Source organism: Mirounga leonina, unplaced genomic scaffold (assembly GCF_011800145.1).
Source record: "Mirounga leonina isolate KUSES-001 unplaced genomic scaffold, KU_Mleo_1.0 Mir_418, whole genome shotgun sequence".
In the NCBI taxonomy this organism is placed as follows: Eukaryota; Metazoa; Chordata; class Mammalia; order Carnivora; family Phocidae; genus Mirounga; species Mirounga leonina.
The window spans coordinates 5,485,597-5,503,195 of NW_023270739.1; the positions used below are offsets into that span (position 1 = coordinate 5,485,597).

The 17,599-nt window shown below is 52.5% G+C and overlaps 1 protein-coding gene and 1 pseudogene across 1 annotated transcript in view; both read right to left on the reverse strand.

Annotated features, from left to right (window-relative positions):
* Positions 1-17,599, reverse strand: part of FAM83F (family with sequence similarity 83 member F) — a 33,898-nt gene continuing 16,299 nt past the window's right edge. Inside the window, exons 2-5 of the mRNA XM_034987257.1 lie at positions 11,071-11,238; positions 10,423-10,544; positions 8,042-8,736; positions 1-1,394 (exon numbers count right to left, since the gene is read on the reverse strand). Of these exons, the coding sequence (XP_034843148.1) occupies positions 1,345-1,394; positions 8,042-8,736; positions 10,423-10,544; positions 11,071-11,238 (1,035 nt within the window). The 3' untranslated portion in view covers positions 1-1,344. The remainder of the gene's footprint in view (positions 1,395-8,041; positions 8,737-10,422; positions 10,545-11,070; positions 11,239-17,599) is intronic.
* On the reverse strand, positions 9,631-10,056 carry LOC117998503 (annotated as a pseudogene).

The following is a 17,599-nucleotide window of genomic DNA, read 5'->3' on the forward strand; positions in this document are numbered from 1 at the left end:
TTTTGCAGAAGGAAAGACACACAGACAAGTTTGGTTCAGAAGTAAGAGGCTGGGGGAGGCCGCCTGGTGGTGCTTCCACTGGGCGATGCGGCCCCCTGGCTTCCCTGCGGCTATGATCGCCCAGCCATAGGCTCGCAGAGCCTGCAGTTTGGTAATTTCTCTGTTGTCCATTCAAGAAATCTCTCCTCAGACCCCTGTGGTCACACAAGCGGGGAGGGGGCGGTGTGTGACTTTAGGCTGCTCTCCCTGGCCTGGTGTGGCAATCAGGCCAGGCCCCTTTGGGGAGGCGAAGGCTTCTAGACGCAGCCTGACTTTTGGCAGGAGGCAAAGGCTGGTCTTCGGCTGAAATGCAACTAGAGAAGGCACAAAAATCTTCGCTGGTGAAGGGGGCTGAGGGCCATGGCGGTGGGGGGGGGGGGGAGGAGGGAGGTGGGAAAGGACACATGCCCTTGTCTGCAGGGCTTAACCTCCCATACCACTTGAACCTCCCTCCCTCGGCCAAGCTCTGTCTGTCTGCCCTGGGCTGCAAATCAAGGCACTTTATTAAAGGGAGGGAGCAGCCCCAGGCAAAGGCACAAAAAGAACCCCCATATGTGTTTGCAACAGCCAAGGAGGTCTGGACGACTGGAGTGGAGACTGCTAAGATGGTGGGGAGGGAGGGGAAGGAGACCTCAGTATGAGGGCTCTCAGAATGGCAGGGTCAGATTCTGCCCCTGGCTGAGGGGAGGCCTGACCCTCATTTCACTCCAGGTCTAGTACAGGAGCCTGCAGGAACCGGGCCAGGAAGGCCGCAGCAGCCGGTGCCCAAGCTGTCCTCGCTGCACCTTCTACCTTGAGTTCAGAGCCTAGGTCAAGACTGGCCCCCTGGCCCAGAGCCCCATCCGTCCTCTTCCCTTATATCCCACCAAACCTCTTGAGAGACCAGAAGCACCAGGAAGCCCAGGGAAGGAGAAGTCAGGGAGCTAGGGTTGCCCTGGAGACCCCATCGCATTAGGCATGAAGACATGGGCTCACCCCATCTGGGGACCTGCAGGGCAAGGCTGGCCCAGTGGAGGGAGGGGGTCCAGCATAAAGGAGAGCAGACATGAGTCAAGCTTCCACTTCATGTAAACAAGAAGGAGTGACCCCTGCCCAGCCAGCGACAGTCTTGTAGGGGCGTGTGGTCGTCTTGAGATGCTGCAGACTCTCACATCTGGGCTTGAGGGTCCCTGAGGCCAGGATAGAGGCTGTCGGGCAGGAAGCAAGTGAGGGTCCGAAGTGCAAACTGGTGCAGGGTTTGACCTGTATTCTCCACAGGACAGAGCTGGGGGCATCCACAGGTCCTACCCACTGCTGACCTATGGCTCAGGAAATCACACAATTGCTGGCCTTGGCAAGACTGGGACTTGTTTTACCTGCAGAGACAAGTGACACAGGCAAGGAAGACGTAAGTGAAGTGCTCAGCGGACTCGCCTCCCATTCCTCTCCTGTGCACTGCCCACACCTCAAATTTGGGGCTGGGGTCACGGTCTCCCTCCCAAGGTGCTGATCTGGAGTCAGTAGGGCCCCCAGGAAAGCAAAAGGAAAGGTTCTCCCTGTCTGGTACTCTCAGAAAGACCGTCACTGTTTGGGATATCGAGGGGTCTGCCACCTCCTGAACTCAGCAGCGTCGCGGTGGGTGGGGGGGGGCGCGAAGGATCCAGAACCCCAATCTACAACTATAATCGATGACTTGACATCTCGCCAAGAGGTGGTTTACCAGTAGCTAATACTGTATGCAGTCTCCCTCACAGCTTACAAAGCACAACCAGTCACTCTCTCTGCTAATCCCCCTGGGTAGCTGCTGCACCTCGAGGTGTCATTAGCCCTGCCCTACAGCTGAGGGCAGCCAGGCCACCAGCTCCCCGAGCCAGTCGACACCAGCACCAGCACCTGGCCTTCCAAATCCAGCCTCAGCTCCTTCCACCGTGCAGGCACCCCGGGAGGGGTCACCAGGGTCAGCAGGCTGATGGAGAGCCAGGCAGCACGGCTCAGACCACAGGCTTAGGGGGGTGGTTTTAAGACAGAGGAGGGAGGACGCACACTTCATTGAGGGGAAAGATGGGGGGAGAGAAAGCTGTTCTTCTCCAGACCAGAGAAGCATGCTTCTCCTCTTCCCAGGTCCCTTCCATCCACTTCTACTTCCTTTCAACCCCAAAGCGGAGGCCAGTGGCTTCTTTGGCTGGATTTCTGCTCCCAGAGCTGCAGAGGGGAGGGGGGGTGGGGGAGCGGAGAGGCAGACACTGACATTTCTGGCCCTCCAGGTGTCAGGCTGCTGGGCCTCTGTCCTCCTGGGCACGGGCTGCCTTTCTCCCGGGTGCAGGCTGCTGAGCTCCTTCCTGCTGGCCCCTCTCCACACCGCAAGGATCACCTCCCTGGCGCCCACACCACCTTCCCGTATCACTCCAGCTGTGACGTTAATTCATGTGGCGGCTGCCTCCTCTCTTGGGCCCTTAGTAAGGGAGACACTGAAGAGGCTCCAGTGGAGCCCCTCCCCTCCCCACCCCCCTCAAGCTCGGCTCGCCACCCCCCTGTCTGGGCAGACTGAACCCGCTCCTCGGGACTTGCCGCAAGTCCAGCTGGGCCTCCTTGGAGGCCAAGCTTGAGAGCGTGTAAGGCTTAGAAAAGGTGGGAGGGGGGCTGGATGACTGTGCCACCCCCTCCCTGAGGGCTCCGAGGGTCAAGGCGCCTGGGTCATCTTCCACGATGGTGCCAGGCTGCCTCCGACACAGCTCTGCCGCTTACTTCCGCTGTCCCGCGGTCCCCTCACGGCTACAACGGACACAGCTGTCCCCACTGCCTCTCCTTGGCAGCATCTTTTGTTTGCTTGGCCTACTGAGCAGATGCAGAGTTCCTCCCCGGGCGGGGGGGGGGGGGGCACTTTGGAGGCAGGTAAGCAGATCAATTTCTGCATCCCGAAGAAGGGGAAGGAGTGTAGCTTGCGGGGGGGTGGGGGGGGGGTGGGAAGGATGGGCCTGCTTCCCAGGCCTGCGCTCTGCCCTGGCTCCTGCACGCCCCCCATCCCGCCCGGGGAGGCTGGGAGAGGCGGGGTGAGAGTCCAGGTTTGCCAGGCTGTGCCTCCCACTCGTTCCATCCGGCCACGAAAGCCTGCAGAGATTCTTTAGACTCAGGATTCATCTCCATGCCTCTGACGGAGAGATGGTTTGAGGACAAACTCCGTGTGTGCCATCATTTCTTCAGTGCACGCTGACTGAGAGTCTAGCATGTGTAGGTGTTTGGCAGGACTGAGGAGAATCAGACCTGCTCAGGTTCACAGGGAAGAATACACAAATGGCCATTTTGTTCTGTTTTTTTTGTTTTTTACAAAGTGTATGTGACATGGGCAGCCCAAGGGAGATTTGAGGGAAGGCCAAACTTCAAAGGGAGCGAACAGTGAAGTGAGACCCAACGTCGAGGTGGGAGCTGGTGGAGGGGCCTGGGGCGTCAGGGCAAGGCCGCTGATCCGAATGCCACACAAGGACCATGAGCTCTACCTCCCTAGGGGTCTCAGGACTTCATATTCCCCTTTTCTGCAAGGTTCTTCCTCTGGATGTCCACACAGCGTTCTCCCTCTCTTCATTCAAGTCTCTGTTCAAATGCCCCTTTGTCCCTGCATCAGAGAGGACTTCCTGATCACCCTTTATAAAAGGGTCACTGCCCTCCCTGTCCTTCTGTTTCCAGCACGGTATTCACTCCATAAGAGCAGGGGTTTTGCTGGTTTTGTTCGCTCTTGTACCAGGAACTTAGCACAGAGCAAACATTGCATAGATATATATTTGTTGAGTAAAATGGATGACCAGGCAGTGGCAAGCTACTTAAAGGTTCATACCAATACTACCAACAATAGCAGCATCAATAGATCTTGGCTGGGCGATGTACATGCCCTCACTCACCTAGCTGGTGATGAAGCCCTGGCGAGGCCCAAGGGAAACCAGAAAGGCAGAGGGATCATGACATATGCCAATGAGAATAAGGATGCTGGCCTCTTTTCTAGAACCAGGTGGCATCAGTTCCTCGAAGGATGCTCACTCGATTCCCCTCACCTTGCTGTGTGGTTGGGACCCTGACTGATAACAGTGCTTGGCTTTATCAAGTCAGACCTCCAAATACCAGCTGGGGCATGACCCATGATGCTCAGGAGTGACAATGAATTTCGAAACTCTACTCAAGACAGCTCTTGAGTAGACTTATCCTGGAACTGGAGGCCCACAGGTCCCCTAGGGAGCTCTGAACCCTAGAAGCACTTCCCCAACCTTCCATCCCAGACAGGGGCCCAGGTTTCCAAGAGACATTTGAGACCTCCAGCCCCCAGGGATGACACAGGTGAGCCTGAAGTCCCAAATCCAGGAGCCCAGTGGCCACAGAACTAGGAGCCAGACCACACTGCCAGTTAGGGTGGCCCCCCATGCATGAATCAGGGAACCCAGGAGAGTTCTGGAAATGCAACTGTCACTGCAGTCCCCTCAGAGAACTCTGGGAAGAAAAGCATGGGCCCAGGCGACCTCGGAAGGTAGTCTGGGGTATTAATGGCCACTCTCCACTAATGGGACACCAGGGCGAGAGTCCATTGCTAAGAAGCCTCTGGCCCTTCCAAATAGTCTTTAATGATGTAGGAAAGTGGCACTAACCCTAGCCTTCTGGAGATAGCCACAATGCTTTGTGCAGGGCCCGGGGAGGCAAGAGACCATGCTGCCCTATCTCCCTGAGTGACCAGGGACACAGAAGCTTGCCTCTCTGCATATCCTATCTGTGAACGATGTCATCAGGCAGGGTGGTTGTGAGTTCTGTGTGACAGCATTTAGCACGGGTCCACCCAGCACCTGGTCAGGGAATGTCTGTGCCTTTCTTCCTTCCCTGGAGGACATTACCTGGAACCTCCCCCCGCCCCCCAGCCTAGCAGCCCTGTGAGAACAGGGCCTATCCGAGTGTTGTCATAATCCGCTGCCCTGGGGACCCCCTACATGGGAAAACACTCAGGACACTTGTTTAAAAGGCAGATTCCTGAGCCCAGCCCAGCGATACAGACTCCCCACCGTGTTTTAACAAGGCTCTCCAGTGAATGCTGCTCCCTGAGATTGGGATCTCTGCCCCAGAGGGCCTGTCCCAAGCTCCTGGATGGACACAGGTGGCAGGCTTGGGAAAGGTCCTAAGTGCACCCAGTGCAGAAACAAGGTCTCAGTTGAGAGAAAAACCAGAAGGAAAAGGAGCTCAGCTTCCACCAGTAGAGGGGGCAGTGAGCCTTCAAACCACGAGGCAACACTCCCTGCGCCCCCCCCAACCCTGACAAGACACCCCCCCGCCCATCCCCAGACCTTCGGAAGGGATTTCCAAAGGTTCTCCCGAGGGCCACACTTGGACCTGCAAAAATCTGCATGCGGCTTGACAACTGTATACTTCTTATCAAGCAATCTTACAGGCTGCCAGCACTTAGCTTTTCCATTTCTCTCTTCCACCCACCCTATCCATCAGCCCAGGCTCTCCCTGGACAAGAGGGCAGCAGGGAGAGAGAGGACAGAGTCCGAATCAGGAGCTCAGAGGGACCTCCGAAATCCTCCCTGGCTCAGGAACAGGAAACAGCCCTGGGAGGTGAATGGATGGGTCCAGGGTATGGGGAGCAAAGTGCTGGGAGCTGAGATCCCACATGATGTCTGTTCTGATGATGTCCTGAATGTTCTGTAGGAAAAGGATCCTTTCCCTAGGTGAGGGCTCTAAGGTAGTAAAGTGATTTCCTCCTGGATGACAGTTCCCAGAGTACTGGAATTACTAGTTCCAACCTTGGGGGCCCCATGCAGTCAGGAATGCGACCCTCTGCCACACAGAGTCCTGGTGACTTAGCTTCTGAGACGAGGCACCAGGACAGCCCAGCTGCAGTCCAGTGTTTGGGAAGCTGGAGGCCAAGAAAAGGGCCTGTGGGGAGAGAGGGGTCCTGCTTCTTGCCACTGCCCTTTGAGGGAAGCAAGCGGCAGGGAGAGGAACGGGCTCATTAGCAACCTGACTACGAGGCCCCCCATGAACGGGATGCCCAGCCAGGTGAGCCGAGGCTGTGCTGGATGAGGCCACTCTGTGTTTCTTCTAAAGAATGGAGAAGGAATAGGGTGACCCTGCTAGGCATCCCCGGGGCCTTCCTGACTTTATGTGCCGGTGGGCCGGGCTCTCAGGAGAGGAGCTTCCCCGGGGCGCAGGCCCACGCTCTTGGCTGGCTCCTGGGCACCGTCCGAAAACACTCAGAGGGCAGTGTCAGTGACGGTGACCAGCCCAGTCCTCCAAGCAGGGGAACTCGCTGCTGACTTAGGAAAGGTGGCAGGAAGGGACAAGACAATGGGCCTTTCGTTTCTATGGAAACAGCACCTCAGGGTGAGGGGCTGAAGGGAGCGAGATCTCCCACTTCACCTACAGTCAGGACTTGGGAAGTGGCCCTTCTTGTGGTTGGGCTCGCCCCTCCCTCGCCCTTCCCTGCCAGGTGTTCACCATGGCAACCCTTCCTCCAAACAAGAGGTGCAAGGTGGCAGAGCAGCTGGTGTTGGGGGCGCCAGGGAGCCCAGCGGGGACAGGAGTGGGGGACAGCACCCCTCTGTGCAGGACACAGAGCCCCACTGGCAGGACACGGGCCCCGGCCTGGGTTTGAGTCCTGACCCCACTACCACTTACTGTGCCCTGGGCCCACCGAATGCACCTCTCTGAGCTTCTAGCAGCCGCCTCTGTGGTTGTTGTAAGGAAAAAGGAAGAGAGAAAGCATCTCCTGAAGGACCGGGCACTTCCCGGCCAAATGGAGGTCCGGCACTGGCAGCCCTGCGTCCCTCACTCACAGGGACTCCCCGGCCTGTCCTGACGTGGAGAAGCGCAGACGGGGCGCGCCAGGTTCTGTGGCCGGCTTGGGGGGGGTCAGCGGCGGGGCGAAGCTGGCTGTGATCCGGTCAGAGCTGGGGCCGTGGGGGCCACAACAGACCTGGAAGCACTCAGGCTGCCCAGGCCAAGGCCCCAGCATCACCTCCCTGGCCGGGTGCGAGGCCGGTCTCACTGCTGCCGAGCGCCACGGCCATGGGAGAAACCCCAGCGTGGAGACCCCTTCCACCGGGAGGTGCTGCCGCGGGGACAGGCACGGGCAGTGGCCCCGGCTGCCACCACCAGCCTCCAGAAAGTCCTGCTCCGGAGAAAGACACGAAGGCCCAGACCTCCAGGGGATCCCCAAGAGCCAGCCAGAAAGACACGGCCACCAGGAACAATGTCTCCCGAATGTAAGCAGCATGGCAAACACCACTTCTCAAATAAGCACACGGAAGAGCCGAGTCACACTATTTACAACAGAAATGAGGAAAGTGGGTCAGGGCGTTGGTGGGGCACAGGTGAGGGTGGGGTGTGCGTGAGCCGGCTGGATCCTGATGACAGGTGATGTGGCAGGGAACAGGTTTTCTAGAATGAGCCCTAGACTCAGAGGCAGAGGTCAAGCCGGGGTCAGGCCTCTCAGCTGTTCCGTGTCTGTTTCTTCACTGACAAAGGACAAAGTTTCCAAGCCTGGTAGTAGCAACGGTAGCTCTCGGACGACTCCATGTCCAGCACTGTTCTGAGCACTTTATATCCTCAGGGCAGCTGAGCAAGGCAGCTTTCTCCCCTTTTATTTCTTTATTTTTAAAGACTTATTTATTTATTAGAGAGAGAAAGAGCGAGCGAGCACGAGGACAGGGGCAGAGGGAGAGGGAGAGAGAATCCTAAGCAGGCTCCACGCCCAGCGCAGAGCCCCCACGCAGGAGCTCGGTCTCGAGACCCTGAGATCATGACCTGAGCTGAAATGGGAGAGTCAGACGCTTCAGCCAACTGAGCCACCCGGGCACCCCGTCCTTCTCCGCTTGGAGAGAAGAGGAAGTGAACTCGGACCTGCCCGAGCAGCAGGGGAACTGGGCAGCATCGGAGCTCAGGGCTCCCGCGCCCTGCGCGCCGGCACGCTGCCTGTCTGCAGAGAGGAGGCAAGGCTCCCGGAGGAGGATGGGGGGCGTGGCGAGCAGGGCGCCGCGGGCGGAGGGCTCACCTGAGATGTCGGCACTGGAGCCCTCTTTGGGCCTCTTCCCCGTCACTAGCCGCACTTCTGCAAAGGTCTCGGTGCAGAGGGAGCCGGTCACGCCGTTGGGCGCCGTGGGACTCTTGGCCCGTCGACTGAAGAGCCTCTTGCTCAAGCGCCTGCCGTCCTTGGCCGCCGTGGCCTCCCCGTTGGCAGCTTCTCCCTTGCCGTTTTGGACGAGCGCCTCTGGGGGTCTGGGCTTCAGGTCCACGCGCAGGTGAGAGAGCACCCTGCCGTCCCTCCGAGTCAGCTCTCCAGAGGGAACGGGCTCCACGGGGGGCAGCACCTGCTCCAGCGTGACCAGGTCATTCAGGAAGCCCTCCAGGCGCCGGGCGGCCTCGCCGCCTCTGCCCCCCTCCTCCTGCTCCTCCGGGTCGCGGCCGGCCTCCCGCTGCTGCCGGGCGGCCCGGCGCATCATCTCCCCCGGGGGGTGGCGGCTGCCTGACGCCAGGGCATACTTGGGGTTGATTAGCTTGCGAGCCACGGTGGAGGAGTAGTTGGCGCCGAGCCTCCCGGCGCCCCCTGCCAGGTTCAGCTGCTGGTGCAAGTTCACCTCCTCGGAGATGGCATACAGCTCCCGGAACTCCACATCGAAGGGCTCCACGTTCTGCCCTGTGAGGAGGAGGAGAAGGTTCCTGTCCATGTAGGAGGAGCTCCAGGTGAACCTGGGAACGTGGGGACAGAAAAGCACAACACGTAGGCCCAGCCTGTGGCAGGCCCCTGGCCGTCCCATCTGCACAGCCCGCTGCCCCACCCCAACCTCATCTACCACGGAGGGCAGATGCCTTGCTGCCTGGTGGAAGGGGCCTCCTGGACCCACATGCTCCCTCTTTCCCAGGTCTTGGCCTCAAATGCAGAAAGCAGGCAAGGGCATGGGAAGGCAGGCCTGGATTCCCACCTGGTTTCTACCCTTGGAGGCCTTGTAAAGTGGGGCTCATGGGGCGTCCAGTCACCAAAGTGTTGTGAGGCTCACGTGTGACACCACATGTAAAACATTTAGTCCAGTACGTGGCACAAACACACACTGAATAAGGACGGATGCAGCTGCTGCTATTGGTTTTGCTTTTTGTTTTTTTAAAGATTTTACTTATTTATTTGAGAGAGAGTTCACACAACAAGCACAGGGGAGGGGGAGAGGGAGAAGAAGGCCCCCTGCTCAGCAGGGAGCCCGATGCGGGGCTCGATCCCAGGACCCCGAGATCATGACCCAAGCCAAAGGCACATGCTTACCCGACTGAGCCACCCAGGCGCCCTGCTGCTCTTGTTAATAATGGCTCTTCTCTGAGTCTTTAGAGCACTTGGTGTCTGCAAACCCCCACACTTTAGCCACGTCAGAGGACTCCTGCCACTTACTGATGGCTTCACGGGCCCAGGTCTCTCGCCTCACCTAGATTTCAGTTTACTTGGAGGACAGAGACTGCACAGATACAGTCTCTCATGTTCTGGTAACTGACTTCTGAATCGAATTCGGGACACATTTCCTCCACACCGCACCCTTACATTTCTTTTTCTTTTTGGCATATGAAAATTTATTATTGTCATGTTTTCGCCATCAAAACTTACGATCTTGGTCTTTCCTTCTTGCCTCTGTATTTGGCAAAAAGAGAGACATTGGCTACTTTGACAACCTTAAAGCGAATTCCAGGAATGTCACTGACAGCATGACCTTTGCAGCCAAATCCAGCACCAGAACCTCATCATTTTCCTCAGTAAAATTCAAACCATCACTGGGTACAAAGGCTGTGACGTTTTTGCCATTCTTAATCAGCTGGATCCTGACACATTTCCTGATGGCAGAATGTGGCTGCTTGGCTTCAACGCTTGCTTTTCTCAGCACAATTCCTTTTGCATGGGAAGCACCTCCAAAAGGGCTGGCGCCCAGGGCTGTGCCCAAAGGGGCTTTCTTGTACTGTTTATCATGCCACTTCTGATCTCGTCGGCCATGGAGCTTCCTTGGCAGTACGAAAACTACGACCCTTACCCATCCTGCTGGCGCCACAGGCCTGAGCAAGAGAGACCGCACCCTCACATTTCTTTCCCAGATCTGGTTAATTCTGCTTCCTGATTATCCCACCCAGTGACTAGCCTCAAAATGCAACCAGCTGCTGTGGACCATGAAAGGCAAGCCATACTTAATGCCCAGGAGGAGTTGACCGTCTTTCTGGAATAATCTAGAAGCCAGAAATTTTGAGGGCAGGGACTGGCCAGGAGGCTCTTCTTTGCCATTAGATCAGATAATACGCCTTAAACCCACGACTATGGGGGCTCCAGTCCAGAGTCTTCCTGACCATGTACATTTGTTACTACAAATATAGGCCTCCGGGGTTCTTCTATGACCTGTCCCGACTCACCTGTAAGATCCAGTGGCTACTTTTTCACCATCTACCATTAGGAACGTTGATGACAGGGTCCCCTTGATCTTCCCCATGGGCATGTAGAAGCCAACACCCGTCACAGAGCGGACACGGATGTTCTGTTGAGAAGAGGAGAAAGGCACTGTCACTCATGAGGCTCTGAGCCAAGTTTTGTTTGGGCAGAGGAGGAACCCTCTTGTCCGTGGAACCTGCCTGTTGGTTCCTGTCTATACTAGACTCCGCTTCCTACAGCCGTAGAGGTGGAACCCCATTTGGAGAGCAAGAGGAAGTTAGCAAATCTTGCTCTGAGCGTAGATGAATCCAGAGTGGTGCCTGCCTGCTCCCAAAGCTCCCCAGAAGAGAAACATAGCCCTAGCTTTGATCCTGACAGTGACTCTGCAGGGTGAACACCCCAGGACTGGGCCACAGCTGCCTTCTTAGCCTCAATAGTCTTGAGTTGAAATTTAAGCTGGGCACGTAATGTAGGGTTATTAATTCACAAGCAAGGTTTTAGACAGAAAGAAAGGTGTTGAGCATGCTCACCTGTGCGCCTGAACTGGGCAGAGGATGGGTCAGAGGCAGCCTCCATCTCATCTCCCGCCCTCCTTCCCCAACCTCCACCCCTACCCCAGTGGTACAACTTACCCGAATACGGAAGTCGGTGAGCTCTAGGCCCTGACACATTTCCAAGAAAAACTTCACGCCTGCCTCATCCAGGATGATATATACTGGGACCTGGCGCTTAAAGGCAGCATCCACAATGTCTTGGAAGATATCGCCATCAGTGAAGAGGTCCATGACCACCGCAATGACCTGGATGGGGAAGGGCACTAGTGAGGCACGTGGTAACTCCATGTCTGTAGCGATACACTGTGGCCCAGAGAGGACCAGTTGGGCCTAGGTAACTGGAGGCCAAGAGTCAAACACCCCATCTGCACCACTCCTGGGCTCTCCACGTCCCTGCCCATCTCTGAGCACATCTGAGCCCGGAGATGGGCTCTCTGCTCTGAGAAATGCCTGGGGGTCCAGGCTGTGCTCCTGGTACTTCATCCTTGACAAGTCCCCACTACCCCACCCTGGGCATTCTTCAACAGCTCTTCAGAAGCCATATCAGGGAGACCTAGGAGGCTGAGGAAAGTTGGTCCTGGCAGCCCAGGAAAACAAGTAGGCTCAAGAAGATGAGATCGCTGAGAAGCATGGGATGGACTCATTACCACCACCTGCAAATCTGCTCAAACCCTTTTCTCTGCAGGCCTGGGCGCTTTGATCTCCCTAGATCTGTGCAAAGTTCCATACTCCCCTTGGTGCGGTTTCAGATAGAGCTCCAGTTAGCTCAAACTCCCTTGGCTTCCAAGTGGCCGGGTCATCCCACACTACCCTCAAGTTAAGGTCACTGCCTAGGACTCCTGATTTCCAAAAGCCCGTCCTTGAAGATCTGTCCTGGAAGCTTAGGCTTTCTACAGCCTGAGGCAGATCTGCCTTTCTGACCTTAACTTCCTCCATTTTCCTATGCAAACCTTCCTCTGCTCTAGTGGCAGGGTTTTCTTGCGGGCCCCAAGCATTGTGCATGTGATGCAGAGGAAAGGGAATGCTTTGGGGTCAACAGATCTGGTTATAATGACTTCCTATGCAAGTGACCTTAGGCAAGTCACTTAACCTTGGTGAGCCTCTGTTTCCTTATCTGCAAGGTGGGGATACCCTTTACCCTGTACTTTTATTTTGCCATCGAGATTAGATAACATCTGTAAAGCATCAAATACAGTGCCTGGTATGTAGTAAGTCCTAAATAAATGGTAATCACTGTACAGTTGAGGGATTCTGTTAGTTGTTGCCACTGAAAGCCTGAACGCTGAAGTCAGACAGACCAGGCCTAGTAGACCAGCTCCACCACTGACTCATCAGTGCCCCAGCTAATAACAGCACCTATCTCAAAGAGATGTTGTGAGGGCTTAGGGAGATAAACCATGAGAGCACTTAGCACAGTGCCTGGCACATGGTAAGCTCAACAGTGGTATCCTCCATCCCCACCACCCTCACACATGTGCTCTACCATCACCCTGCCTCTAAAGACCCGCCCCCCCCAATTCACACAGTATTATTTATGACTGTTCTTGGCTCCTACATTTCATACTCAATCATCCATACGACTTAACATTTACTGAGCCCCATAGGCAGAGGGAGGATCTAAAGACAAACTTTAATCCCTAACTTCAAGGGGTTAATCCCATTGGAATGATAAACCATTTGCACTAAATAAGATAGGAGGCAAAATGAGATAAATGCTTTAAGAGATGTACAAATGACATGTGATGTGAGTTCAAAGTCGGAAGGGGGGTGGGAGGAGGGCCAGCGGGAGGGAGGGGACTGAATGATTACTTCTGGCCATAGGAGAACTTCTTAAGAAAGGCTTCACCAGGGAAGCTAAGACCTGAAGAATGGGCAGCCTCGGGGACCAGGAGAAATGAACAGGGAGGAAAACCGAGCCGGCAAGTGGGCAGGGCTGCCATGCATGGGTATGCAGGTTGTGCACTGCACATGGGCTCTGGGCTGAGGGGGTGAATGGAAGCTGTGTCTGCCTGAGGAAGGGACAGCTTTTTCTAATCTGCACATAGCATCCACATGGGCTAGCAGAAGCCTATGAGGCAGGCATTTCAGGCAAAGAACACATCATAAACATAAACTGAGGACAGGGACTAACATGCATTGTGTACATTCCATGTGCCCCATGCTGTTCCAGATGCTTTAGGTAAATTTTCTAATTTGATCCTCACAATAAGGAGGACTATTCTCATTTTACAGATGAGGAAGTAAATGCAAAGGGGCTAAATGATGTGTCCAAGGTCATACAGTTAGCATGTAGCGGAGCAGGGATTTGAACTCAAGTCTCTCAGACTCTGTAAGGTATTTTAGAAATTTTAAAGAATCAGCTTTAAAAAGACCAAACAACGGGGCGCCTGGGTGGCTCAGTTGGTTAGGCGACTGCCTTCAGCTCAGGTCATGATCCTGGAGTCCCGGGATCTAGTCCCGCATCGGGCTCCCTGCTCGGCAGGGAGTCTGCTTCTCCCTCTGACCTTCCTCCTCCTCATGCTCTCTGTCTCTCATTCTCTCTCTCTCAAATAAATAAATAAAATCTTTAAAAATAAATAAATAAATAAATAATAAAAAATAAAAAAAAATAAAAAGACCAAACAAGATAGACAAACTTCTGACAAGGCTGACAAAAACAGGAAATGCAGATAAAGTGCTGAGTAAAAACAGAAATAACCACACACATATTTACTTTTTAAGAAATCGTATTATTTGGGGCGCCTGGGTGGCTCAGCCGTTAAGCGACTGCCTTCAGCTCAGGTCATGATCCCAGGGTCCTGGGATTGAGCCCCGCATCGGGCTCCCTGCTCAGCGGGAAGCCTGCTTCTCCCTCTCCCACTCCCCCTGCTTGTGTTCCCTCTTTCGCTGTGTCTCTCTCTCTCAAATAAATAAATAAAAGAAATCTTTAAAAAAAAAATCGTATTATTTAAGAAATAGTAAAAATGGCAAAAAGAATATTAGGACTATTTACACATTGATGGATCTGAAAGTGAGAATGACATGGTTAAGTCGTTAAAAGCAAATTAAACATAATCCAGCATAATCCAGTAAGGTTTATCCTGGAAATAGAAGGATGATTCAACATCAGAAAATCTGTCCTTTTAATTTATAACACTTATGGGGTCAAGGTGGGGAAATCATATATTATCTTAATAGGTTTTTAGAAGTATTTGATAACATGGGGTGCCTGGGTGGCCCAGTGGGTTAAGCATCTGCCTTCAGCTCAGGTCATGATCCTAGAGTCCCAGGATGGAGCCCTGCGTCGGGCTCCCTGCTCAGCGGCGAGTCTGCTTCTCCCTCTGCCCCTCACCCTGCTCATGCTCTTTCTCTCTCTCAAATAAATAAATAAAATATTTTTTATTTGAGTATTTGAGGGGCGCCTGGGTGGCTCAGTCCTTAAGCGTCTGCCTTCGGCTCAGGTGATGATCCCAGGGTCCTGGGATCGAGCCCCGCATCGGGCTCCCTGCTCAGCGGGAAGCCTGCTTCTCCCTCTCCCACTCCCCCTGCTTATGTTCCCTCTCTTGCTGTCTCTCTATCAAATAAATAAATAAAATCTTTTTTTAAAAAAGTATTTGATAACATGAGATCCCTATTTGTGATTAAAATACTCAAAAAACTAACAATAGAAGGGACCTTCCTTAACTTGATAACGGCTATCTACAAAAAATCCACATGAAACATACTGAACAGAAAAACATTAGATGCATTCCTTTTAAGTCTCAAGAACATCAATAATACTTTTACCACTGCTGTGGTAAAAAAAGTATTGGAGGTGCTGACCAATGCAATATGAAAAAGAGAGAGAAGGATTAGAAGAAACAAAACTACCCATATTTGGAGATGATTTTTTTTTTTTTTTTTTAAGTAGGCTCCATGCCCAGTGTGGAGCCCAACGTGGGGCTTGAACTCATGACCCTGAGATCAAGACGTGAGCTGAGATCGAGAGTCAGATGCTTAACAACTGAGCCACCCTTGGAGATGATATTTTTATAGAAAACCCAGCAAAATGCAGAGGAACATTATTAGAATTAACAGGAGAATTTAGCAAGATTGCCAGATACAAGAAAAACTAACAAAGGCCAATACCATTCTTTTTTTTTTTTTTTAAAGATTTTATTTATTTATTCATGAGAGACAGAGAGAGAGAGAGAGAGAGACAGAGGCAGAGGGAGAAGCAGGCTCCCCGCGGAGCAGGGAGCCCGATGCGGGACTCGATCCCAGGACCCTGGGATCATGACCTGAGCCAAAGGCAGACGCTTAACCGACTGAGCCACCCAGGCGTCCCAGGCCAATAGCATTCTTATACTACAGTAGCAATCAACTAAAAAAGGGGGAAGGTGAGAAAAAGTAAGATCAACATTGCAATTTTAAACACACAGGATTTAAGAATACCTTTATGGAGAAATTTAGAAATCTCTATTCAAGGATATTTTAAAATATGTGAATAAATGAAGAGATAAATTATGTTCATGGATAATATGATTCAATATTTAAAAAACTGAATTCTCCCCATATTAATAAAATACAATGCAATTCCAATGAAAGTCAGTAAATTTTTTTGAGGAACTCAAATAATTCTAGAATGCAAGGAAGGATAAAGATCTACAATAGCTAAGTCAATTTTGAAAAAGAAAAGCTGAGGGACGCCTGGGTGGCTCAGATTGTTAAGTGTCTGCCTTCGGCTCAGGTCGTGATCTCTGTTCTGGGATCGAACCCCACATGGGGCTCCCTGCTCAGCAGAGAGTCTGCTTCTCCCTCTCCCTCTGCCTTTCCCCCCCCCGCTTGTGCTCTGTCTCTATAATGAATAAATAAAATCTTAAAAAAAGAAAAAGAAAAGCTGAAAGGGGTCACTTTTCCTACCAGATAGTGAGATAAACTGCCGAACCATAGTAATAAGCATTGTGGTGCTGAGACAGGAAGGAACTGAAAAACACACTAACGAAACAGAACAGAGACCAGAAACAACTCTGTGCCATAAACATACAGAACTTGAAGTCTGACAGAGGTAGAATCACAACTCAGTGGAGAAAGGATGTTGCTTAGTAGATGTTATTGGGAAATTGGCTTACTATTGAGAGAAAAAGTGTATTACACTATATATAAAGGTAGATTTCAGGTAGGCTAAATACCTAAATGTGAAAGATAAAACTAATAAAGGAATTGATAAGATAGGTAAGAGGATTTCTTAAGAGTCTAAAAGCACAAGTCACAAGGCAAGTGAAATTTAAAAAATAATGCATTTGGGGTGCCTGGGTGGCTCAGGTCATGATCCTGGAGTCCCGGGATTGAGCCCCACGTTGGGCTCCCTGCTCAGTGGGGAGTCCGCTTCTCCCTCCACCCTCACCCACTCATGCTCTCTCTCCCTTTCTCTCTCAAATAAATAAAATCCTTAAAAAAAATAATGCATCTGACAAATTAGGGATTTTCTGTTCAAAGGAGGATGCCATTAGATAAAGGCAACTGTTGACAAGGGAAAAGATACCTGCAATGTCTACAACCAAAAGGAATTAATAATATACAAGGGATCCCTGCAAATCACCATGAAAAAGACAGGGAACTAATTAGAAAAATGGGCAAAGGATGTGAATAGGCGATTCTGAGAGGAGATACCTGAATGGCTAACAAGTATAAAAAGAGAAGCAGACCTTATTAGTAATCAGAAAAATTCAAATTAAAGCAAAGAGATAAGATAGAGAGAGATACCGCCTTACAACTATAAGATTCACTACAAGTGAGAAAGCTGGCTAATCCCAAATGCCGGGGAACCACATGCACTACTGGTGGGAGGGAACCCTGGCACAGCTACTCCCTTCAGCAGTGGGCAGAGCGTGGTGGATTTAAGAATGTGCACAACTGGGGCGCCTGGGTGGCTCAGTCGTTCAGCGTCTGCCTTGACGCTTAGGTCATGATCCCAGGGTCCTGGGATCGAGCCCCACATCAGCGGGGAGCCTGCTTCTCCCTCTCCCACTCCCCCTACTTGTGTTCCTTTTCTCGCTGTGTCTCTCTGTCAAATAAATAAAATCTTAAAAAAAAAAAAAGAATGTGCATAACTCAAGTCAGCAATGCCACTCTGGTCATGCACCCAGGGAACCTCTTGGATCTTTGCAACAGTCTGTTATGGGGCAGGAACAAAGACATTCACTGCAGCTTTCTTCGGCATAGCAAGGAGCTGGCAACGATTTAGATGTCTGTCTCTAGAAGAATGGGTAAGGAAAATGTGAGGAATGTGCATTGCGGAGTGCTTGGTAGCCAGCAGAAGGAGTGTACTGGTTCCAGTGCAGAACCTGGATAGTTCTTTTGAAAATGGAGAGTTTGATATAAAATGTCAGGGAATGAGATCTCTAGCCTAATACCATTTATATAAATAAAAACACACGACATAAAATAACACTGCATATGTTTTTCAAGGGTACAGACATGTGCAGGGACATATACTGAACACCTTAGGGTGTCTGCCTGTGGAGGGAGAGAGGAATGGAAGAAAATAAAACAGGAGGCACCTTCTGTGGATGGATGATGGCAGTGGCCCATGACCCAAGGGCTGCAGTCAGCTCTGCACTTGAGGTCCAAAACAGACAGACAAACC